At 48.0% G+C, this 26,400-nt stretch overlaps 1 protein-coding gene across 1 annotated transcript in view; it reads left to right on the forward strand.

Annotated features, from left to right (window-relative positions):
* Positions 1-26,400, forward strand: part of GRIK4 (glutamate receptor, ionotropic, kainate 4) — a 307,922-nt gene that overhangs the window by 262,295 nt on the left and 19,227 nt on the right. Inside the window, exons 13-18 of the mRNA XM_012644896.1 lie at positions 224-337; positions 12,351-12,460; positions 15,755-15,928; positions 19,310-19,475; positions 20,853-21,078; positions 24,883-25,011. Coding sequence (XP_012500350.1) covers positions 224-337; positions 12,351-12,460; positions 15,755-15,928; positions 19,310-19,475; positions 20,853-21,078; positions 24,883-25,011 — 919 coding nt within the window. The remainder of the gene's footprint in view (positions 1-223; positions 338-12,350; positions 12,461-15,754; positions 15,929-19,309; positions 19,476-20,852; positions 21,079-24,882; positions 25,012-26,400) is intronic.

Consider the following 26,400-nt stretch of genomic DNA (forward strand, 5'->3'; position numbering starts at 1 on the left):
GGGATCTAGCCACAAACGAACATGAGTTGTAGCTTCAGTATCCATGTCCTTTTGTGAGTGATCATTCAGGTCTGAGATATGCTGTGTCTACTTAGAGTCACTCCCTGAGCTTAGAAGCCAGACTAGAGTCACATCTCCTCGGGAGTGACAGCCGCTGGTCACGAGCCCCTGTGTCCCATCTCCTAGGGTCACCCCACTGACGGGCTCTCTCTATTCTTTTCAGAAAGCAGATCTGGCTGTGGCAGGCCTCACTATTACAGCTGAACGCGAGAAAGTGATTGATTTCTCTAAGCCATTCATGACTCTGGGAATTAGCATTCTTTACCGCGTTCATATGGTAAGAGACTTATTTTATAAGCATTTATGTCATTTAAGTTATTTGCATGCAAACACTGAGTTATATGGTAATAATGAATGACTCACAGAAATATTTAGATTTCAAGACTTAAATGCAAATGCGCTGGGCTATTTTTTCTCCCATCAGCTGCACGAACTTGAAAACAGGAGGGATAGAAAAGTCATGCTGTGGGCTTTCCAGTAACAATTGCTTCTGCCTCACTGCATAGTGATGGCCAAGAGCAATCGCTCAACACTTGGTGCGTAGTGTGTCCGTGATTGGCCCCGGTGGTCACTTTGCTTCCTTCCAAGGGCGGGGCAGCCCAGATGAGTCACCCCAGCACTCTCAAGAACGTTTCCACTCCCAAGTCCTCCCGTATTCACTCTGAGCATTGCATCTGGGGAGGGAATGCAGACTTCTTCCTCTCTCGGTTATCTGTACTGGCGACTGAAGAGTAGATAATCTGGTGTCATTTATAACTGGCCTGTCCCTTCTTCTGCATCCCCCCACCGACCCCCTCAAAAAGACTTCTCTGGCTAGGTAGGCCAGAGTGGGTGTCAAATGAGTTTGTGAGAACACCCCCATAGGCATCAGGGTGTGGACACTGCCTAGTGGGAGGAGCAGAGAAAGAGCAACCCTAGCTGGGTTTCATCTACCAAGTGGATAATCATGGCGTTGCCAGCAAATAGCCAACTTTACCTTACTGGATCAGAAGAGCCTTCCTCTCCTCCCGTCATCCCAGCTGGCTCTAAGTGCACAGCATCATATAGATTTCCCCAGTACGCAGGTCACTTTCAGCGCCCACAGTTCAGCGGCCATGGCTCCAGCACATAGCCTGTACCACAAGGCTGCTCACCCGGGAAAGGGCCAAGAGTTCACTCCACATACCTGCTGAAGAAGTGACCCCTTCCCAGGCTCCAAATCCCAGCCCTGGAGAAAGGGGTATTGTCCACTTCTGCAGCCCTAGCCTGGGCTCCCAACCCTGTGATGTGGGTTGAATTGTGTGATTGGTTGAAAGAAATTGTTCCCTCCCCCACCCAAAATATATGTTGGAATTCTAACCTCCAGGACTCGTGATTGTGACCTCACTTGGAAATCGGGTCTTTGCAGATGTAATCAAGTTAAGATGAGGTCATACGAGATTAGCGTGGGTCCTAATCCAGTGACTAGTGTCCTTATAAAAAGAGAGACACTTTTGAACATAGACACATAGGGGAGAACGCCATGTGAATTGGAAGGCAGGGATTGGAGTGATGCATCTACAAGCCAAGGAACACTGTGGTTTATCAGCAACCACCAGAAGCTAGAAGAGACGAGGGAGGATCCTCCCCCAGAGCCTGCGGAAAGAGCCTGGCCCTGCCAACACCTTGACTTCGGTCTTCCAGCCTCCAGAACTGTGAGATGATAAATTTCTGTTGTTTTAAGCCACCAGTTGTGGTGTTAATACTTTGTTATAGTACTCCTGGGAAACTAATACAGTTGTGTTGTTCTTACTTTAAAAAAGAGGAAACTGAGTTGCAATCAGTTAAAAAAACGCAGGCAAAACCACGAGCTAATAAGTGAAAGAGCAGGGTTCAACCCAAGAATGGTGTAATTCCAGCCCGTGCTCTCTCCATGACACCAGCCTGCCACCCTCCTGTGTGTGATCTTTGAATAACTTGTCCTGTGAGGCACTTTTGCACACCTTTTCTCATTTGGTCCTCAGGACTGTTCTCTGAGGAAAGAGAGCAGGTATTATAATCCCCAACTTACACATAAGGAAACCAAAGTCATGTTGGGAGTTACTGGGCTAATCCTGGATTCCAAGCCTCTGAACCCGAGGACAGTGTTCCTGTCATCGTTAGATCTGTTGATGCTCCCTAGGTGGTCTTCCACGTTAGATCTGCTGGTGCTCCCTAGGTGGTCTTCCACGTTAGAGCTGTTGGTGCTCCCTAGGCAGTCTTGTAGGCAGCACCATTTTTTGAGCTCTTCTCCCCAACACTGAGCCCTCAGGGGGCATCTGAAAAAAGTAGAGACATCCAGCCTTGGAGGTAGCCTCCAAACTACCCTGCTATAGCCTATGACAACCATACAACTAGGCTCTGGCCTTGATTTCTTGATTCACGCTGAGGGAACCAGAGTGACCTGATGGCCCATCAGGAACCATGTGGCTGAAGGTACCTGACTCCAAGTGTTTCCACCACCTGGGAACACCTGCTGCCTGGCTACCCACACCACATAGGGCACCACGGTCCTGAATATCAACTCTGGCCAGAACTAAACCCCAACTCACCAACCCCTTGGACACCCTAAATTGGATTGTTGACCAAATGTTTCCTACCACTCAAAAACCTATGACTGTATGAGTTTACCTGCATGAGTTTCTGGGGTGTTAAGTTTTATGTGTCAACTTGGCTATGTTATGTTGCCTAGATGTCTGGTCAACTCCTAGCCAGGTGATAGTATGAAGGTTTTTTGTAGAAATGAATAATGTCTGCAGTGAATTGACTTTAAGTAGAGGAGATGACCCTCCATCATGTGGGTGGGCCTCATCTAATCAACTGAAGGACATAAGAGCAAAAACCAAGGCTTCCTGAGAAGGAATTCTGCCTTAGGTCAATAGCATAAAAATCCTGCCTGCATTTGTAGCTTGCTGGTCTTTCGGACTTACTAGCTCCCATAGTCATGTGAGCCAATTTCTTATTGGTTCTGTTTTCTCTGGAGAACCCTGACTAATACAGTTTCCCAATCTGGTGAGGGTTCCAGCCTCTGTGACTGAAGCACCAGCACAGCACAGAGCTGCTCATGCTCAGATCTGAATTACAACACGCGGCGAAGCTGAGTGAAAAATGAGTGCTAGAATGAACAGCTTACGCTAAGCAGAACTGACAGTTCATGCATTTATTCAACAAATATTTATTGAGTACATTCTGTGTGGGAGACACTATGCTTAGAAAGTACCAAAAAGTCATCTGGGGAGAGAACAATCCCAAATTGACTAACCCAGGGGAGACCTGGTGAGATAAAGTGTGAGATGAACTTTTCTGTACCTGAAACAAAAGAGGCCTTAGCAGGAACCACTTATGGAAAGGGTAGCCTGGTAGAGTCTACCACGAGAGCCTAAATCTAAAATGGTATAGAGAAGCTCTCTCTAATATAATAGTGTTAGGGTAACAGAATTAAAGTTCAATACCGAGTGTTTGTTATTTTGCAATTTTTCTCTAATTGATAGTTATCTGTGAACAAAATTATGGTTAATTTAATCTCATTTATAATCTGTAAGGATCTAGAATCTCTTTCTTACTTCTCTGTCTATGAGGTTACCTGACTGATGAGTAATTGTTACCAAAAAGTGAGCATCTGGTGGCAATCAAACCTGTGTGCAAAAGTAAAAATAATTAACTCAAAGCATAAATGCCTAGTTAAGAATTATTGCAAACGCCTCCAAAATAATAAGTGATGGCAAATGTGTCTCTGAAGTCTAAAGTTAACCAGAAATAATTTGTGAACTGGCAGCGATCTAAGATTATCTAGGCTTTTTCATGAACATGGATCATCAAGAGTTCATTGTGGGATATTTTCCTTCTTCTCAGCATCGGCGGATAATCTCGGCTTTTGCTCAGGCATCCCTAGGACCAAAATAAGAATGTGTTGTTCTTTTTACCACCTACTCCCTGCTACTCACAGGCTGGCTAAGGATTCTGGCTTCGGCATTTGTTAGGCATTTGTTACAATAGTAATCCATTCTGTTTTTTAAAACTCTGTTCCTAGCATCCAAATCACCATTTTTTCCTGGTATTCCTTGTGCATTTCTGATTAGTGCCTTCTCATCATACCCGTTGACGCCTTTCTCTCCCTCCCTCCTTCTCTCTTTCTCTCTCCCCCCTTAAATGGCCATAGCTCTTTTCTATTCTCATTCTACCAACTCTCTCCCTGCATCATCTCACTCTGAAATCTGTGACTCTAACCCTGGCCGCTCCTCTGAATTCCAGTAGTGTGTTTCTAACACATCACTACACATCTCCACCCGATGTCTCATGGGCACCTCAGTACAGTATTATAAGCTGCCTTCAGTATGCTTCTCACTCAGACTTGTCCCTCCTCCTCCTCCCTTCTGCTCCATCTCAGGCAATGGCATCTCTATCCCGTAACCTGCCCCCTCATTAACTTTTCTTACCTCACATGTTTAGTTGGTCATCTCACCTCCTAAAGAGTTCTCAGATCTACTGTGTATCCCCACTTCTTCTGCCCCCATTCAGGCTCTCCTAATCTCCAATCCGAGATGCTGCCATTCCAGTGGCCTGTGCCCTCTTTGCGGGCAAGGCATTCCTTATCTGTTACTCGGTCCCCATCGAAGGGCCACAGTCATTGTACGCATTCACTCAGAAACAGGAGAGTGAGAATTATGGACTCTGGAGCCAGACTGCCTGGGTTTATTCCCAAGTCTAATTGTTATTAGCTGCATGTCACATGTGCCTCAGTTTCTTTATAGGTAAAAATGGGTTGTCATGCAGATTAAGTGAGAATACATGTATAATGCACCTATAACAGTGCCTGTCATATGCACAACGAAGTGTTAGCTATTACTATGAATTGCTCCTCACTGTAATCCATCCTCCGTACTGCAGCCTGGGGTTGGGTTTTGTTTTGTTTTGTTTTTTAACAAATGTAATCACATCAACCTCTTACTTAAAATCATGTACCAGCTGCCCATTACTCACAAAAAGTCAGCCTTCTTAGCATGAGAATGAAGCCCTTGTCTCCTATCCCATTTCCGGGCCTTTACCTGCAGGCACCTTTGCCCCATGCTGCTCACTGCTCTCCTGTCAGGTCAGCCTCTTCTTATCTCCTGCTGTAGGTTCGTGCTCATCTTCTTGCCTCCCAACGATCTGACAAACTCTTCCCTGGCCTTCAATACCCAGCTCAAATGGCACCTGCTCTTCAATGTGACTCCCCTAGATGGAGCTGATTGCTTCTTGCCTATACCTCTGTTATAACACTTTTATGTTGCATTATATTATTCTTTATTTATCTGTTTCTCCCTAAGTAGACCCCAGTGAGAGATTCATTAAGAGGAAGGCACCCTTTCATCAGACCATAGGTTATTATGTTATAATTTGTGGTGTGGAAAAATATGGTCATCCTAAACAAGCAGTATTTACTTGATAAGTATGGAAGGAAGGAAGGGAGGGAGGGCCACAAATCCAGAGATGCTGTGGGCAGTGAGCACCATCCTTTGTGATTCCTGGTTGGGCAACACTCAGTCCCTGCTAGGGGGCCCTGCAGGGCCAGTATTCCAGGCAGCAGGGTGAGTGACCCAGATAGACTTTTTTTTTCTTTCTAGCCTTTCTCCCCATTAGTCTTCAAACAAAAAGAAATGGGAGGCAGATGTTTCAAGCAGCCAGATACATCTTCTGCTCAGGCCTGGCCATAGCTGCCACTTGCCCTCATTGCTCTCTCCCTCTGATGCCTGCATCTCCCCCACACAGCATAGCATCCACGAGAAGGTGTCAGAAACCCTGCTGGGGCCAGAGAGCTTCTAGGCCATATGTAGATGGCCCAGCCTTTGTAATCCTCTGGTACTCCAAGGATGAGAGTCAAGTGATGGGGTATCTGAAGTTCAAGGGATTTCCCTGGCAATCACCTCATCTCTTCTTACTGATAAATTCAGTATTTGGAATGGCAGTGTAACTCCAAGGGCGTTTAGCAGTCAAGGGTTTTAAGGTACCGATGCAACTTTGAGGTCTCAAATATCTGTTTGAATGGAGGGGAGACAAACATGAAAAAAAAAAAAGTTTATATTTGACAGTAGAGTATATCACATATTTTTATGTCTTTTTTTTTTCATTAGGCAGGAGCAATTTGACTAATGATGTTTTGCTTAGACTAATGTTAAAGTAAGTTTATATTCCTCAAGCACACCCTGACTGTCGTAGCAAGGCATCAGCAGAGTGTGCCAGAAGCCAACCTGGGATTCAACATTTGGCCCATATAACTCCCATGTGGATAAATCTCATCCAAACTGTTCAGTATCGACATCTTCAAGGAGGTTGGATATATGTCCGAGATATTTGTATGTTGACTAACATCTCTTAATTTATGAAGCACTTCCACATACAGTCTCTGATTTAATGCAGCAAGGCCCTGAGGCAGGTAGTATGATTCCTGTCTTACAGGACAGAATTCTGAGATCTTTGAGCCCAGCCAGTGCAGAGGAAAGAAGAGAGGCAACGCAGTGACACAGGGAGTGTTGAAGCTAGGTTTTCCGTCTCCAAGTTCCATATACTTCTAACCCTGTGTTAATGCTAGTGTGGGTATATTTCTCTCAGTGTCAAGGCCATACATTAAATGATCTTTCAAGATTCTTCCGAATCTGAGGATATTATCTGTGATCCCATATGGGTTCCCAAGCCAACCAGAGAATCTAAGACTCCCTGGAAAATGTGAGCTTACCATTTTCCCCATAGACTGACCTGCTCCACCTTTCATTAACAGATGGGAAAGTTTTATGCTCTGTTCTTTTCCTCTCCTTAACTCTCAGTTAGAGTCTTCTCTCTCAAGAAAAAGACAAAAAGAAAAACCAGACAGTGATTAAAAAGTGAGAGAGAAATAAACACCAACATTAAATTACTACACGGCATTTACTGGATGTATTACTTGCTTTTCAAGAAGGTCTGTTTCATTTCAGAAAGAGTGTCTAGGAAAATGGAGAACAATGCTAAGTAAACCAGTGAATCATTTCTAATACTGCTTAATACTCCGTTATAAGAAAATGGAAAATGAATAGACTTCTATTCCTTAAAGCTAAGTAACATGATAGCCCGTATAATGGAAATATGGATCTCTGAATGTATAATCATTTTAATATTGTTATTTATTGAGTGCCTCTCTCTCAAGAAGCTCAAGGTGTTTTTTTCAACATTATTTTAGTAATTCTCACATTTCCCCCACATGTGGATTATGGTGCTCCATTTTACGGAAGAGGAAAATGGCACCCAGAGAAGTTGAGTGGCTTGCCTAGGACCACTCAGCAAGTCAAGGTCAGTGCCAGGGTTAGAACTTAGTTCTCCTCACACCAGATTTCCAAACAGCAAAGTGAAAATAGATTTGCTAACATGTGAGATGTGTAGACAACAGACCCACCTGGGTGTTTTCTGTGGAGGGGAATTAACTGCTTGCTTCCTTTTTTCCTCTTGGAGTCAGAGGTGGAAAGTGCATGCTAAACCAATATGCCAGCAAGACAGTGCATTGCAGACACCCTGGGGAGGCTATCCATGGGTTCCCGTGGTGGGACAGAGAGAAATCACCCCTTTCTGCCTCTCACAGAAGGAGTCATGGAGAGATTGTTCTCTTCCCTTTTCAACCCTAGAGAGTTTTATTGACCATCGACTGCTGCTGGGAGTTGACAATTAACGAGAAACCTTTCCATGAATTGCCATTTAGTTCTAAAGGCTGTCAAAGGCACATGGAGGACATGACGGCCCTTTGTCATGGCCTATGCTGGGGAGGGGAAAGGGTGAGGAGGCCACATAGCCCTTACACAGATCCAGAAGAACCTGCCACACGTCTGGTCCACTCCACCAGGGGCTTCTTTGGGATGGCTGAGGTGGAGTGAAGTTCTGAATGTTGGAATTGCTGGCTTCCAGGAGTCATTATTCCAGAAGAAAGCCTAGTCTTTCCCTAATTGCTTCCCTGGAGAGCCCTGGGGGAACCCTCATGATTCATATAGTACAACCCATGGAAACTCCAGGAGTTATGGAAAGTGGCTGTAGCCAGATGGCTTTCTTCCCCCAAGCGTCTTTAACATGTGTCACCAAAAGTCGAAAACAGTGTTTCTTGTCCATTGAGGAAGGCATCAGTATACAAGGAAGTTCCCTGCTTTGTCACAGACCCTCTCCTCCTCCCCCTTCACTCACAGCTATCATTGGACAGAAGGGGAGCAAACACACATATAACCCTTGCTATGCAGTAACTCATTTAGTTCTCAAAATCCCACAAGGTAGCTTTTATTAGTACCCTCATGTTACAAAGGAGGAAATGGAGATCTAGAGGTTAAGTAACCTGCCCAGGGTCACTCAACGTGTAAGTGGTAGAGCCAGGACTCAATCCTGGGCAGTCTGGCTCCAAAGTCTGGGTTTTAATTCACTACCTGTCCTACCTTGTCTGGTGCTGGTGTCCCCATGCATTTGGCTCCAGATCCTGGGAAAGCAATTGCAATCCCGCTATTATATATTGTCATTTCTTTCAGTATACAGAGTGAAGTATTGTTGAATTAACAGATTTTTTTGTAAGGATAAGAGGAGTTTTTGATATGTAAGGGTAGTTTAATGCCATTTCATAGCCCCCTGGGCAGCCCGACTGCTGTCATTCAAAGGACGTCAACACACCAGGGCTGTGATCAGTTGATGGCCAGCCCTTTGGATCTCTCCCATCATCGAAGGGCATCGAAGATGCTGACTCTGGTGCGGTCAATCTGAAACACAGTCCAAAAGTCAAGAGAACTAGTTCTCATTTTGCTGCCATCTAATTTTCAATTCCATCAGCAGGGCTTGACCTGTCTTCCACATTTGAGGCATAGACTATATATAATCACTTGTCTGCTTCCAAAGTGGTTGTATTCACCAGAAGGACTGGCTCAACTTGCAGTCAACAGAGATGTGTATAAATCAATACAAAAGCCTATAAATACAATAGTCACAATAAATGGTGATGGGTATAAATAAATAATGTCTAAGAGTACTTTAAGGGGGTGTGTAGTTTGGGTATCTGCTGGCATTGGGGAGAAGACGTGGAATTAATTAGGGAGTCTATTGGAGCAAGTTGCAAAGATTAAAAGGAGAGGAAGATGCAGTACAGCTGCCATTCGAATGAAGGAGAGCATGGCATGCCCATGGCACAGCTTGACGAATGAGCAGCAGAGAAATTGAAGCCATCACCAATGATTTGAGTGAGGCACTTAACCTCCCTGGGTCTCAGTTCTTCCATCTGTCAGTATGGAAAATTGGGTATTGAAATCAAGAGAACATAGTGAAGCACTTTGAGTTCTTCAGAAGAAAAGCATCACTATCACACATCCTTTGGGTTAAGGAAAATCAATTATTTGGAAGAATTGCCTATGGCTTATGACACCTGATTTGCCCCAAGCCCCAGTAACTCAGATGTCTTCTGGGAAGGAAGCAATCTAAAGCATCTGTATAGAAAAAATCGTAGGCATTCAGAATCTTGCAAGGAACATACTTCTCCTTGGCATCATGTAAACAGCACAGGTTTAGCCTAAGGCCTAAGCCAAGGCTGTATAAGCCCAGACCCAAATCTCAGATGACTGCCCACTCCTTGCTCTCCCGGTTGGCGTCAGTCAATCACAAGTAGAATCAGATGTTGCCTTGCCAATGTGACTGATACGTTTCTGGGGGAGCTGTGTTTATGCCTTGCTTTTGTTTGTGTGATGTTCTGTGTTTTACAACTTCAGTCTCCAGGAATTTTTCCCATGGCTGTGCATCTTTCATTATCGCCCATAACCGAATATGGCAGCTTTAAATAGCGCTGTCATTTTCCTCAATTTCACTTGTTGTGATATAATCAGGTATAGATTTCTGACACTGAGCATCTAATGGGGTTTCAGATTCAGAAAGCAACAATAAAAGATTTTTTTTCCCCTGTATATCTCATTTGAGAGACACAGAGTGAAATAGTCGTGAGTGACAGGGAGCATGGAATTCATGTACCTGTGCCTGGAGAGACCCTGAGGTCAAGAAGGATGCCGGGGGTGGACCGAGCTAGTGATTTCTGCTGCAGTGGGTGTGTAGGCATGATTGGCTTCTCTACCCCCTTCTGGACTCTGTGTGTGGGTTCTGCCCTCTCTGTGTCTTCCTGTGTCTGCCATTGGCTCTTGGGATGCTGAAGAAGACCTGGTCATCCTGTGATGGACACGGAAATGACTGACTAGGGACTTGGATTCTGCTGCTCTGACGTCTTTGCTTCCTGTTAGAGGATTTGCATAATGATGGGACCAGACATGCTCAAATGGTCTTCTGCCCATTCTTCTCCTGTTCCCCTCCCTAAGTTACTGGGCTTTGTCCATCAAGTCCTTTCATTTTCCCAGTAATACCTGAGTACTCTTTGCAGACCAAGCATGGGTGAACCATGAGTCAGAGAACTTGCAGTTGGTATCAAAGGGCAGTTCCATGGTCTAAGCCACACTGTAAAGGAAAACCAGCTAACACCGCCCCAGAGGTGACCAACAGACTGCTGCAAGGTCATAAAGCCCAAGAACGGCTGCCACTTTGGCAGAAGATGAGCTATTTATATCCACTCTGTGCACTCTCTGAGCTGTTGTCCCAAAGAGGAAAGTAAAACTGTACCCCAGATGGTTCAGCCGTGGGCCTGCTGGCTCTCCAAGAAGGAATGGAAAACCATCCAGAAGAGAAGCTGAAAACCACCCATAATTGTGGCTATGTAAATGTAACAAACAGGACCGTGCAGAACTGCCACCCTCCCACCTGCCTCAGATGCAGCCGTGGGAACAGCTGTTGTTACTTGGAGTTTCTCAGCTTCTTTAGCTTCTTATGGATAACGAAAGCTCAGAAAGCTGGTTGAGTTTAGCTCAGTGTTGGCATAGGTAGTTCCCTTTTGTGTTTCTTAGAACCATAGTATAAAAATGACATAACCTTGATAGTAGGTTGTTCCATGACTGATACAATCTTGAGCTTGAAAACTTACCTGTTCATAGAGCCCCTGAGCTTAGTACTGATTTTCAGTCCTAACTATGGACTTCCTAGATTCCTAGGATCATACAGTCGTAGAATTTTTCACTGAGAATGGTCCTTAGGGAGCATCTGGTCCAGTGATTTCACAGTAAATGGAAGGAGCAAGCCTGGCTCAAGGCAAGGCAGCAGCCGAGGGCGGAGAGAGAGTGCCCTGTCTACAATGGGAGCCACCCCTCAGCTCCAGCCCGTTGGGAACTTGGACCCAGTGTTGCCAGATCACCCCATTGAAAAAAGCCAGAAATCTAGATTTATATGTGAAGTCACCTAATCATTTAATGCTTGCAAGTAGTGCAAAATGGGTAAACACTGCCATGTAAACAAAGCAAGTCTATGGGCTGCATGTGGTCTGTAGGCTGCCGGTATGTCACCTCTGACCTGGTCCAGCTCCAGCCGAGGCCAGAGAGGGGTGAGGACTTGCCTAAGATCACACAGCTAAAGACGAGGAACAGCTGACTTAACTCCACCCTTCTCATTGCGTTTTGTTTTCCTGGGGAAAATGGTGGGGTCCTTGGCATCCAGGGTTTTGTTCCTGGCTCCATCCTCGGGCTCACATGACTCTGGCCGAACGCATCCCTGGGCTTGGGACAAACCATGCTTTCCCATGGCATAGCAAGATGAGCCCTGGGCTGAGTCAGAAAAGGTGGGTTTGGGGTCCTAGCTCTTCCACTTACAAGCTGTGTAACCTTGGGCGCATCCCTCGAGTGCCCTCAGCTTTGATTTCTTCACTAGTAAAATGAAAATAATAATTTGTGCCTCCCAAGAGTGTTTCGAGGTTCACATGGGAAGGTTTTACTGTGTGAGATCACCCCACAAATAGAACCCAAGGGTGCCTGTTGTATTAGCACCCTCGTGGGAAAGATGCGAGCGTCAGAGAGGGGTGCTGTGGGCAGACTCCGGCACTGCAGGCACCAGCAGCTCAGAGACGCTCTCTGGGCCTGTTCTGCGCCACCACAGAGGACACCAGGCAGCACGTCAGGGGCACTGAGGCCTGTTCCACTTCCCCAGCATAAAGCCGCCCTCCTCCTAGGAAGTGCTCTGGCCATCTGCTGTTCCGCTTCATCTGCTGAGATCAGGGCTGGGTAGGTGCTTTAGAGCAGCCCCTGCTCCACCTTCATCCCCAGCATCCTTGAAACCGATCACCCAGAACCCCAAGAAATGCAGTCTGGGGCCAGACCCACACTCACCACAACCCCTTCCTGCCCTGCCCTGCCCGAGGGCCGCTTTGACTCAATGTGAACGGTGAATCTTGTTTTTATCTCCATTTCCAGGGACGCAAACCTGGATATTTCTCCTTCCTGGACCCATTTTCTCCGGGCGTCTGGCTCTTCATGCTTCTAGCCTATCTGGCTGTCAGCTGTGTCCTCTTCCTTGTGGCTCGGTACTGTCCTCTCCCCTTCCCTGTCCTCACACCGCCACCTCGTGCCCACCTCTGGGAACTGCATGGGGAGGGGTGGGGAGGAGGAGAGAGGCGGGTTGAGAAGACCTTGGTGCCAAAGCAGAGGGATGGGAGAGGGACTAGGGACCTGAAATGCTCTCTGCCCAGCTGTCGACCTCAGGCTGCCCATCCAAACATTCCCCACCATGCACGACGCAGACAGGTGAGCTTGTCTGGATCGACCTCTTGCACCCCTGCCTCTTGCCTCCTCCTGCTCCGCCCCTCCTCCCCCTTCATGCCCCCTGCTTGTGTGGGAGCCTTGGGAAAGAGAAGAGGGGAAGAGGGTGGCAGGAAGATCACTCTGATTAAGCACTGTGCATTTGGCTGCTCTGGCATCTGTCCTTGCCAGGATCTGCCACAAAGTTGCTGAATGACAAGAATCAGAGCCTGCGAATCGGAGTAGGGGGACTGGAGGCCGCAGTGGCACAGGCCAGGGAGAAGGCCTCCTCCGCAGGAGCCTGGATCTGCCTCTGAAAACACAGCTGCCTGTCAAACAGTATCTGGGAGGGTGGCAGGCGCCAAGAGCGCAGGATAGAGAGAGGCGTTTTCGAGTAGTGTTGAGTTGAGACAAATGGGCCAGATCGCGGTGGGGAGAATCAGCCCCCCTCTGTCCCCAGCAAACCAGGGACTGCCCCAGCCCTGTGGAAACCCGAGGAGCATCCCGAGGCTGTGGAGCCAGTGCTGGTGGCTCCCAGACCCCTCGCTCCGGTCCCTGCTCAGCCCCCAGCTCACCGTAGTGAAGGACCAAAAAGGGCTGCTATGTGGGAGCAGAGAACTGCTCAGGACGAGCTTCTAGAAATCTGGTGGTGGCTCTGTTTGCAGGCATCTCTTCAGCTGTGACCTTTGCCTCCAGGCCACAGTGGCAGGAGCAGATAATTCTATAGCGTACCTTCCATCTCTGCAGGGTGGGGTCCCCCCCAAGAGGGTGCATTCAGTGGATCCGGGGGAGCACCTGCTCTTCTCAGTTAGGAGAGGGAGCAGCAGGGTCCACAGGGTAATCCCCGGGGCAGTTCAACCTGGGGAAGGGCTGCATGAGCCTGTCTGTGCCTCTTCTGGTGAGGAAGAGCCAAGATCAGCAAAGTCATCAGGGGCCCACGAGATGCAGCCAAACAGAGAAAAGCCCTGCTTACAACCCGGTAGTCTTCAAAGGCCACTGAGTTTGCTGCCCGGGCGCCGCCTCCCCCTGTGGGGCCTGGAGGCATCACCACTGTCAAGTATCTGCCGTCAGTGCCGGCTGTGAGGCGCAGGAGCTCGCGGGCTGTCTGACACGTCCCCTCGGCACATCGCCACACTGCTGCGGCTCCACGTTGCCAAGCTGTCTGCGTGAGCCCTGGCTCTGCCGTCTGTAATTCGCACTTGCCCCCTTTGATTGAGCTCCCGTGCGTCGCATGCCACAGCTCTCAGGTCACCTCGAGGGCCCCGGAAAGGGTCTTGGGGCTTGGGTGGCGGGCACACACAGAAGCCTGCCTCACCGTGCCCGCGGCAGCCCCGAGCTTCCCAGCCTCTTCCCTGCCCCCACGCCCGCACACCCTGCCCTCAGCACCCAGCACTGACAAAAAGATTAACCAAAAAAAATACTAAAGACCTCACCATATAGCGCATATATATATATATGTATATATATGAATGAGATGTCTGAGCTCAGGGTATTCTGTCCTAAGATAGTGGTTTTCAAACAGGGTTCTATGGAGCACGAAGGCTCTTCGGAGCTACCAGAGACTTTGGGGTGCAAGGAGAGGCCAGGCAGGCAGAGGCCAGGCAGGCAGAACCCCGGCCCCAGGCCCCAGCACCTCTTCACCCAGACCAGCCCCACTTTCATCTCTTATATATTGTAGTTCTGGGTAAGATTTTAGAGGGGAAAAATGCTTGAAAACTACAGCTCTCAGGCGGCCATCCCCAAGCCGAGGGTCGTCAGAGTCATATACACAGGGAGCTTCGACACACTTGAATCTCCGGGTCCCAACGTCTGAGTCTCTCTGGGGGTGGGGCCTGGGAATCTGTATCTCTGAAGTGCACCAGGTGCTTGGAAACCACCCAGGTGAGGCACCGCGAGTGCCAGCCAGCTGCTCGGGACACACACTGGGAAGGAGCACACCTCACAGGACACGGGCCAACGCGGACACGTTTGTGTTACGTTCAGGAATGGGGGCACTGATGGAAGCAGGAGCGGGCGGCTGTAGGGACACCAAGTCCACGCTAGGCTGAGGGAAGGGATGGGAAAGCCCAGTGATGGAGCAGCCTGGGGCGCGCAGCACCTCACCCTGCTGGTCGGCGCGTGCCTGTCCGTGCACATTCCTCTCGTCAGAGCTGGGAGGCTTTGCACGGGAGACAGGTGGGGCTGTAGGCAGGTGCTGGGCAGGCAGGTGGAGAAAGGGCGTTCTGGACATCCCAGACACTGCAGGGCTGCTCAGAGAAGGGCCAGTGCGGAGGCCGAGAGGGACCGGGGTGGGAAGGGAAGAGTTCCCCACCTCACCCGCAGGCAGAGAGCGTAGAGCAGCCCTGTTCCGCCCTGTGTGCCCCTCACACTCACCTGGGGAGCTTTAAACAACTACTGATGCCCAGGCCCCACTGGGCAAATTAAATCAGAATTTCCACGAGTGGAATGCAAGCATTGGCGTCTTTTAAAGATCTCCCAGAGGAGTCTGAAATGCAGGTAGGGTGGGAACCTGGCCTTAGGTGCTGTCCAGGCCATTGGCTCTCAGTGTGGACACTGGACCAGTGGCATCAACATCGCCCGAGAACTTGCAGATGCTTAGGCCTCACCCGGACTTACTGGTTCAGAAGCTCCCAGAGTGGGCTCAGCAATCTGTTTCAACAAACCTTGGTGATTCTGAGGCAGGCGAAAGTTTGAGAGCTACTGCTCTGGCTGAGGGGGTTCAAGCCGTGGTTCTGTGGGACTCCAGGGTCTCTCTCCCATCACCCTGCGGTGAACAAGCAACTTCCCAGGCTGTGCACCCTTGACCCTCCCAGCTTCCAGTCAAGGAGCTCACTTTCTCTGATATTGTTTATTGGAGTTCCACACCAGAATTTATCTGGCAAAAAACCTTGTCCAACCGCTTCATTTTTGGTTGGGAAAATCCAAGTCCAGCAACGGGAAGTGGCGTTGCTCAAGGCCACAAGGCCAGTCAGGAGCTGCAGAGGGGAGGCGGGGAAGGACAGCCCCTCCCCATCTCCCCTGCTTCCTTCCCCTCGCACCCCTCCTCCGCCACACTGGTGCATGTTCCTTTTCTCCCATAGGTTGACGCCCTACGAGTGGTACAGCCCACACCCATGTGCCCAGGGCCGGTGCAACCTCCTGGTGAACCAGTACTCCCTGGGCAACAGCCTCTGGTTTCCGGTCGGGGGCTTCATGCAGCAGGGCTCCACCATTGCCCCTCGCGCCCTGTCCACCCGATGTGTCAGCGGCGTCTGGTAAGGCCCCAGGCAGAGGCGGGCCAGGCCTGAAGTAGTGGAGGAACTAGGCCAAATGGGGTGGGGACACAGAGCGGACCCTCTGGATAAGCCCTGCTCCAGCTGCTGGTGGGCAGAAGCCTCTGCCTTTCACAATAGACCCTCAGGGAGTGACAAGGCCAGGGCAGTGGATGGGGCCCCATCATGCCATCTTCTCCCCTTCCCCTACTCTGTCTCCGGGGTCTGGGTGTACAGGGGAGCCAAGGCAGGAAGGGAGAGGGGGTGAGAAAACAGCCTTGATGACCTTCAGCAAAGCAGTGATAGCTCCTGACCTGAAAATGACCTGCAGTCTGAGAAGGCATATGCAGATTTATGCAAATAGGAGTCTGCTAGCAGGAAGTCCCCGCAGGAGGAAGCCAAGCCCGGCTGCCACATCATGCCCCCTCTGCCAGCTTTCTTAGGCTTTGTCCCTCTGCACCTGGCTCCCGGGCTTGCTGGCCTGCCCACCTCAGCAGGTGCAGAGAATGAAGGCTCTTGGTCGCTCAGAGTTGAGCGAATAATTCCATGTGTGGGAAAGCTCTTTGAAAATTTGAAAGTGCTGCCTAAATGTGTGGGCTAGTAATTGTTATTAGACTATTATGGGGGGCAAATGGAAAAATTATGTATATGTTATAATCGTATATATATACACACATACATAACCTGAACAGGCAAGTTTGCAGAGCACAAGTCTTTGATCCTCTCTTTGAAAATCCACTGTAGGCTTGGCTGCCATGGCGTACAGGACTGACAACCTTGGTCCTCTCCCGTCTTTCTCAGCTAGATTAGCCAAAGTGAAAGGAAGAGTGGTGTTTCTACCCTTGGGCACTGGTGCCTGGGCAGGGGGGTGGTCTGGACAGAGTTACTGGAGAAGCCACTGGAGCTGGGGCTGTCGGGAGGTGACACAGATGTGACAGTGAGCCCTGCCCCCACCATCTGGGGTTTTCATTTTCCCTGATAAGCAATAAATATAGTAGGATTTAAACCACTTGGACAAGATGCTCACCTGTTACCAAACAGTGCGGAGCAGTCAACATGGAGAACTGGGGCTCATGTCTCCAGGTCATGAAGTTCCCTCAAAATCCAGGAAATCTGGACAGGAGCCCTGGGAGATGAGCAGGCACCAGCTGAGAATGTTGTTCTCTTTCTCCCTGAGGCTTTTCCTTCCAGAGCGTGCTCGTTTCCCTAGGGGCAGGTAGGGCCCCATTACCTGCTTCATCTGCCTGTCAGCTCCCCTCACCCCCAGCCCTGGAAATGTTTCCTGCGGAACCCAACCTTCCTGCTGGCTGCCCTGCCCTTAGTCCAAAGAGTGGGCGCAGCTTTAACTAGCTTGCCCCAGGTGGCTTGGCTACCCTGTTCCAGCACTAATGAGAAGCCACCACAATGGGTCCTCCACAGCCCCTGACCCCAAGTTGTCAGTGAGCCCCTCTGCCTCACGGAGTTCTTAGCTATTCATTCAGGGCCTTGATTTGGTCAGTTCCTTTGGGGAGTGAGAGGTAGGCTACCATGGCCTACCTTGGCCTCCTCGCTCAGAGCAAGTGATAGAAAATGCCATGATGCTCACAAGAATGCCAGCTTTACAACTGACAGTGGCCTTTAGACATAGGAGCAGGGCTCATGGACCCCTCTGGAGACAGTATGGGCAACATTAGCTTTCTCAGCAGAGGCGAGGGGGGCTTGCACTGAGCCACTAATGCTCTCTGATCCGTTCCCTTGTGACCAGTGGCCTAAACAGCCACCCAGGGTGGAACAGATGCCAGAAGGTAGCCATGGGGCTGAGGGAATCTCCCTGAATAACTCTAAAGGGAAGTCCACACGCAGGGCTCATTAACCCATGGCACTAAGCAATGCAGTAAGCAGCTGCAGAATGCCGGCTTCCTCCTGGGGGTTGCCCGCTCCAGGCCTCCTTCCAACAGAGTGGGGGAGCTGAGGCAGGAGCAAGGAAGCGGGTAACAGATAGGGAAGGCAGGAAGGAGGCAGCCACGTGATTTCATCCCATATTCAAGGGTCTCTCTATGCATTTCTCTATATCTCACATTCGTCTAGTCCTTTACAGATTACTGATCGCTGGTGACATATTACCTCATTTGCTCTCACAACTCTCTGAAGACAAGCAGAGCAGGCATTATTATCCCCATATATTTAGTAGACAAGTAAGCAAGCTCAGAAAAGTGAGTGGCTTTCCCCGTAGGCTCACAGGTGGAAGGTGACAAAGCCAGAACCAAAAACCAGTTCACCTCACTGGTGGCCACTGGATGCCCTTTTGCTTCACTGCTGGTGGGGCAGCCAGCAGGAGTTCTTGGTCATGATGGCAAAAGGGGCAACGAGACTTCCTGCTCTTGAAAATCTGCCTGGCAGCTGCCAGCTGCTGAGTCCTCCGGCAGACGCCATACATGAGCTGGCGATGTCTTCATAATGGGTAAAGCCTCACGAATTCAGAATCCAATGGTTCAGAATTTGTGATTCTCCAACCTAAACTGTGCTTAGATCTATCTTTGAACCCCTTGGGATTGGGAAGCGGATCCATACTGTTGACCAGATGGGAGAAGGCTTGTTTAACCTACTACCGTGAACAAACTGTGTTTAATGGCTTCAGCAGATATACGCCTGAGTTGCAAAATTAATCTAATTTTAAATGACTTGATAAAACAATCTTCTAGTCTGAAATAGCATGACAATTGTAAAAGTATTTTCTATTAATAATTCCAACATTTCAGCAGTTCAAAGATCTTTCCACCTGTTAGTCTTTGTTAAAGATTTTCTGCTGTTACCATTTATAGAACTGGGTTTAAAATACGAATTTACCAATGTGTTCCTTGGCAAGTTACTTCACTTATTGAGCCTCAATTTCCTCACCTGTATAATGGGGATATGAATTTTGCCTCCTGAGTTGTAGGGATGACGTGAGATAGTGGATGCGCCTCATGGCAGGTGCTCAGTACGCGGCTGTGTGCATCTGAAGGTTGGCTTCAGCATGAGGCAGGGAAGCCGTCCCAGCTCCAGCTCTGAACAGAGCCCTCAGAGCTGGCACCCGTCGCTCATTCACTAGCTCATTTCTCATAGTCTTCCAAACTGTCTCATATGCATGGACTACACCTCTTTTGAATAACAACCCAATAATCACCTCCTTTAGGAAATAAGAAAAGAAAATCAACTGCCTTCTTCCAGGCAATGCTCACAAATTTAATTCATCTCTGTTGACATCATATGTCCTGCCTCCTTTCTCTTCCCCCACTAAGTTGCCAGCTCCTTCCAAAGAGAGACACCTGGTCTGTGTCCTATGTCATAGCAGGCCTAGGGATGGGAGTCAAGACTCCTGGGAGTGCCCGGGCAGTGACGACTTCCTGGTGTTTCCCTGCATAGGTGGGCTTTCACGCTGATCATCATCTCATCCTACACGGCCAACCTGGCAGCATTCCTGACCGTGCAGCGCATGGATGTGCCCATTGAGTCAGTGGATGACTTGGCTGACCAGACCGCCATTGAGTATGGCACAATTCACGGAGGCTCCAGCATGACCTTCTTCCAAGTAAACCCCATTTGGTTGTTCACCAACATCGGGAATTGGGCTGAATGAACTCGAGATGTTTGTCCACTGGAGATGAAAACATCTCTCCTCATCTCATTATCTCTTCTGAACATCTAGTTCGGAGGTCCACATGGGGCTCATTTTTCTCCTGCTCCACAAAATACCCCTGGAATGAGGTCCCAAAAGGACTTTGGGTTAATAGAAGCCTGTCCTAAAGTGTTGTGCATGAATGAATGATTGGTGGTGCTTGAGATGGTTTTAGGTACAATATGGTGGAATTATATTTTAATTGCAATTAAAATATATTTATTTTAATGGGCATTAGAAAAAATATATATATATATTCAGTGAATCGAATCTGTAGTTTTATTTATATTACTGAATAGGATAGCACTAATATATGCACTTAAATTTTTTTAAGTGAGTTAAATTTTATAGGTAGCGCTTAGAGCAAAATTTAAATAATATACAAATGATTGAAGTTTGAGGAACACTAGATTAAGATGAACTGCTTTCACTGATTCCAGACTAGATAGGTATCAGTTAGGGACCCTGTTGGCTTCTTTGGGTTTCCCTTGCAAGGGTCAGGAGAAGGCCCTGCCACAGTGATGTCTTTGCTGAAAGATCAACTGATTGATCACCAAGGCTGACAGAACCAGGCCAGGCAGAATAGTAATTTTCACATGCTTCAAGACCTCTAGTGAAGCAGATTCTCCCTGGGGTTAATAGATGTCTAACCAGCCTAATATCCAAGAAGTTCGTTTTCACATGAAACAAGTCCAAAGCCTTCAGTTTTCTGTTGGCACAGAGACCGGTGAAGTCATCATGCAAACACAGGGTTTGGATAGACCCCTAGAATTCTGTCTTGTTATTATTTGTAAAACAGAATCCAGCACTGGATATGTGATCAATCGTTTGGTTTAGGTTGGATGGAAAATAACCAGCCCTGCTTCCTCAGATGGTATCTCTGTACAAGTCCTGAATGAACCTGTGTTTACTGTTCCAACCTCAGGGACAAGAAAGGGACATGACCAGAATTTCAATTCTACCAGGAAATGGAGGTTGGCAGTGGAAGACCTCTCTAGGGTAGATGAGGCAAAACTGATCATCAAACCAGTAGGCACAATTGACAGTGCCTGAGGCCCCTGCTGCTGCCCCATCTTTCTGTGAAAGGCGTCAAAGGCTCAGCTCCCTCCTCCGCCATTATGCAGTGTCAGGGAGCATCTTGCAGTGAGACAGAAGGGAACAAGTGGTTGACTGTAATGAGGGCTAGAGCAGAAGGGCCAGCACTTGAAAGCTTACTTTGATTCCCTCCCTTTTTAAACCAACATCTCCTTCCTCTTTTCCAAATCCCACTTCCTTTTGTTCTTTTCCCAGAATTCCCGCTACCAGACCTACCAACGTATGTGGAATTACATGTATTCCAAGCAGCCGAGTGTGTTTGTGAAGAGTACAGAGGAGGGAATCGCCAGGGTGTTGAATTCCAACTACGCCTTCCTGCTGGAGTCCACCATGAATGAGTACTATCGGCAGCGAAACTGCAACCTCACTCAGATTGGGGGCCTGCTGGACACCAAGGGCTATGGGATTGGCATGCCAGTCGGTATGCAGGAGAGGAACAGCCTCTTTGGGTAGCTTCATCCAGGCAGGGTCAGGGAAGCTAAAACTACCGAACAGAGCATTGACTTCAATAACCTCTGTTGCTAGAAACAATTTAACAGTGACCTTAGGTGGCATTCTCAGGGTTTAAAAAAAGCAAACTCGCATACTTCTACTAATCAGTGATCAGTGCCTTAATTATAAGGACCTAGTTGACTAGTTGATCAATTTTTCTTTGATTGATTATTAAAGGGCTAATCCTAATTATTAAAGAGCATATTGATGCCCTTGGGCACTTTAGGCCTTTTGTTCCTCCTCTCTCCTGCTTCCTGCCCCTTGGCCATTTCTCTGTTGATTGACATCTCTACTAGCAGTGGAAAGAAGGAGGAGATGGTAAAATTCAAATGAATTGATTTTGCTATTTGCTAGTGTCCCTGGTGAAAAGTTTACTGGAAAAGGGGACTGACATGATTAGATGAGAAGGCTTTCAAATTATTTGTGGATTTCACTGATCCCTCTACTCCAAGTCAGCTCAGTGTGGGTAATCAAGAACGGGCAGTAAAGCTCTGACGTTCAGCTTGCTGACTTGGTGCCATCTGCTTTTGTTATAGGAGGATGGGGATGTTTGGCTTCCAGAAAGGTATCCCAGCTGTGCTGTTTAAAGGACATTCACACTTTGGGCCCTCCCTTGCTGGTAGTACCTCCACCAGAAGATGAGGGGACAGCATGTGTAGCTGCTGTTGTGATTTTGGTGGGGATCTGAATATGTTCCTCGGGTGATTCTGACATGTGCCCTTCCCCTCCCCACACCATTGAGAGCCACTGTTACATAGGGTGGCCCTTGTACAGGGGTGTTCTTATACAAGGCAACAGAGGAAGCAGGATTCGAGGCCATCAGATCACGTGAGAAAATTGATATATAGTATGAACATCTTTGTAGTTGTATCACACATCCCTTCTATTGGTCTTTGCCTAACTCAAAGCTCTGTAAATTATAGGATTCGCTTACACCTGTGGAGTATAATGAGTATGGACTTGGCATCAGACAGATGTGGGTACGCATCCTGGTTACTTAGTGTGGTACCTCCAATGGGTTATTTAACCTCTCTAAACATGAGTTATCTTGTTCATAAAATTAGGTTTCTAATACCTACCTCATGGGGTAATTATCAGGATTAAACCTGATAATCTGGTCAGGTGCCTTACCTCTATGTCCCACACCTAGCCTGTCTTGGGGAATGTTAGTGTCTTTCCCATCTTTTCCATAGTTTCCTATGTCATTTGATAAAAGCAGATGACTTCTTAAATATGGATCAGGAACTAAGCAAATGAACATAGGCAATATTATGGTTCATTCCTGAACTCTGTCAGTGCTGACACTAGCAGTTCCACAAACTGGAGGCCTCACTCAGGGCACAGGTAATCCTGTACACCCTCTATTTACTATTTGCTAAATGAATATTTACTATTTCATTGATGTTCCCTAATGTTACAGATTATTTGAGAAATGTATTGGCTGACATTGTGTTTCAAAATGGTGGAGTGAACCACAAAGTGAACTCAAGATGCACTTTGATAATACTCTAGCAAACTTAACAGTTGTAAACTTAAATTTAACCTAAATGTCAAATGCCTCAGAAGTTTTCATGGAACAAAACTATAGAGACTTGAGGTAAAACAGACTAACTCTAGAAATTTTCATCAATAACTAAGGAAAAGTGTTTGTCCTCTATCTGACATGATGCTATTTTTACACGTATAATCTTAGTCATGCCCCCTGTGAGATAAATGTGTTTATTCCCAATCTATAGAGGACAGAACTGAGATTCAGAGCAAATAGGTTAGTTGTCCAAGATCACAGCATAGATAGAGAATCTGGGCTTCAGCCTAGGATGGCTGTCCCCAAATCTAGTAATTCACTTACCAGACCATGTTGTCAAAAGGATCCAACTAGCTAGACAGGACAGGACAGGTGGGAAGGTATGCTGTGGGCTAGTCCAGGTTCTCATGAGATTGAGAAGAATATTACACAGTCCATTAATGAGGCAGGATTTAGGTGCAGCTGAGGTTATGCCCAGGAAAGACAAGCATGTATATCATGTGTACTTTAGGTGGGAAGTAATGGCATATACAAACATATGTATCATTCTTCAGGGCAAGGTAAGGGCATAACTATAGAATAAGTAATGTCATTGGACTCAGGAAGATGAAGAAAAGCAGAACAGGAGGAAGACAGAAATTTGATCAGGTGGTTTAGGAGCTAAGTAGGCAACCATGGAGTAAGCAGAAGAGTCCTTTTGTGCAGCCCCTGGTGTGTTGTGAGGTTGGGTTGAAAGTGCCTTGAAATTGCCTAAAAGTCTTTACTGGGCTGGACAGTTGTCTCTAAATCTGGAATGTTCATTAGTCTCACCACCTACCAACACCTGTTATGTAACTCATTCATGTACCCCTCACTGCAGATGTGTATTAAGTACCTATTCTATGTGAGGCTCTGCTGATGTTGACCCAGTGCTGCAGGCTCGAAGTCTGTGTGTCCAAGCATAGTTGTGTACATATGAGAAGGTTCTACCATGGAGTCGTGGGCTGTCACAGTCGGAAGAGACCTGGGAGATGTTCTAGTTCTTTGCCTCTGGAAGTATGGTCCATGGCCCTGAAGCATGGCATCACCTTGGGGCTTGTTGGAAATGCAGAATCTCGGGCCTCACCCCATCTCTGCAGGTTAACAAAATCCCCGGGTGGTTCCTGCGCACTGGAGAAGTGCTTTGAGAAGCACTCATCACTTTGTTCCAAGCTTCTGCCTGAATCCTTCACCATAGCGTTTTCCCTCTGGGGCATCAGGCCTTCACAGAGCTTGGGCAAGGAAGCTGGGCAGCTTAGTTGTTTGCCAGCCTCTTGGCAGCTTTTTCTTAATGATCTCAGGCCTCAGCCTGTGCTAGGACATTGAGCTTTCCACGGTTTCATTTAAGCCTGTTTTTGTGATTAAACCTAAATTTTAGAACCAAAGCTCCTTGACCATATTCCATGAGAAAAATTAAAAAAGAATTGCACTGAACAGAAAAAAGCCTTCTGTTTGAGGAGGGCAGGAGGAGCGGGCAAAATGGGATGATGAGTGGGCCACTGGGTTCTGGTGCGTTCGGCAACAGCCTGGAGGGTTGGGAACATGTGGGAACTGGAGCCTCCAGAGGATGGAGGCTTCTGTCACACTCTGAGGTGGTGTTTCTCCCATGGGTTGGTGCCTGCTCTGGGTAAACAATTTTCAGATGTAATGTAGTGAGGGTTACAAGTGCATATCTGAGAAATTAATTTACATAAAGTAGCAATTGGACAACTGACTGAGACGTTTGTGTCGCAGAAACACAGACTTTGGCCTCCTGGGGTGTATGGGAAGCTTCGCAACCAGTGTTCTGTGTGTCGATGGACAGGTAGCTTAACCTGCATAGACCATCTTTTTAATTTAGAAAGTGCTGGTACCCAGCTAGGGAGGCGAGTGGCACAACTCCCTGGAAAGACATTACTTGACCCATCCTGGGATATTTGGCCATCGGCTGGACGTGCCAGTCAGTGTGGAGAGAGGGAAGTAGAAAAGGCAGGACTCTGCATGAAGCCAGAACACTCTCCTCTCCACCAGGGAGATGGAGCAGAGTGGAGAACAGTGGTCCTTTGAGCACGCCCTGTCTGCCACATCTGTCTCTCCTCTCCTGAGGTTGACTCAGGCAGAGTGGTCAGGAGGTGTGCCGGGAAGGGGAGCAGAGTGACATATAACAGAGCATTCACATCCTGTGTCCTGGGCTCTCCTGTGACCCTGCAGGCTCGGTTTTCCGGGACGAGTTTGACCTGGCCATTCTCCAGCTGCAGGAGAACAACCGCCTGGAAATCCTGAAGCGCAAATGGTGGGAAGGGGGGAAGTGCCCCAAGGAAGAAGATCACAGAGCTAAAGGTAAGGATGTTCAGGACCTTCCCCCACCTCCCTAAAGAACGAAAGCGGCTTGTTTCTCGTGTTGAAATTCTAGGTCCGGGTAACGACTTCTAGGACACATAGAGAAGAAGCCTTGAGAGGAACCTAGGGCTAGGCTGGGCTGGCTGGGGCTCAGTTCTGTCCCAGGGTCTTACACATTGAAGCCACCCAGTGTCCATCTGGCTCACAAGTCCTAGAGGCTCTGCCTTCACAAAGTTTCCTGAATCCAGCCACCTCCGACCCCCAGCATCACCGCTGCCACCCCAGCCCATGCCCCCATCCTCTCACACCTGTGCCATCACCATTGCCGGGTCTCTGTCTCCCATTTCTGCATTTCTACAGTGTATTCTCCACTAGTAGCCAGAGCAGTCCTTTTGTAAAATGCAAATTCCACTGCATTTTAAAATTCCCCTGCACAAGCCTTCCAATGGCTTCCCATCTCACTGGGAATAAAATTCGAGTCCCTATGTGATCTGTTCCCCTCAGCCTACCCCTCTTCCTCCTGTTGCCCAAGCCTCCCAGCTGGCTCTTCCATCCCAGGGCCTGTGCACCTGTTCCCCCCTCCTAAGCTCCCTGAGGAGGCTCCACTGGGAGAAGTCTTCACTCTCACCCTACACATCTCCCCACCACCTTACCCCAGCCCTATTTCTCTTTTCAGACCTCCTCACTACCTGGTATTATATTTTCTATGTGTTTGTTTACTTTCTACCCTTCTCCTAGAATGTAAGTTTCATAAGGGCAGGGTTTGTCTTCTTCACAGGGCTAGCACATGGATCTTTTATTGATTGATTGAATGAATGAGTGAATGAATGTTAAACTGGGTTGAAGAGAAAGCAGACACTGACTGGGATGTGTAACTGAGAAGTGCTGCAGGTCCCCGAGCACCCCGGATTTTCCGTAGGGAAAACACATATCCTGGTTTGCCCAGAATAGTCCTGATTACATCTGCTGTAGATCAGTTCATGCTGTTAGTTGTTTCTAGATAACTTTCATTCTCAAAGTGTCCTGGTTTAGATAATAAATCAATAAACCTTAGTAATCTATTGCTGCCTTGTTAAAATATGCAACTAATATACCTGCACACACTGTCCCAGGAAGGCAGCTGAGAATGAAAATGAAGGCTATCATGTGCTTGCCTTTTCTGCTCAGCATGAATGATTATCCCTGGTGAGACAGTGAATGAGTGACTGTGTGTTTCTAAGCGTCTATATGTAGATCTCTATCTTGCAAGGAGAGGTCTCGAAACTATGGATCTATGGGGCAAGGCCTTTGTCATTTAAAGGAAATGCTGCCCTCAGAGGAACCTGATGAGGCTTCTGAACTCTGAACACTTCTGAACTCTTTGCTTCCCTAGGGCCAGAGCTGGCCATG

Source organism: Propithecus coquereli, unplaced genomic scaffold, assembly GCF_000956105.1.
Source record: "Propithecus coquereli isolate 6110/MARCELLA unplaced genomic scaffold, Pcoq_1.0 Scaffold222, whole genome shotgun sequence".
Lineage (NCBI taxonomy): Eukaryota > Metazoa > Chordata > Mammalia > Primates > Indriidae > Propithecus > Propithecus coquereli.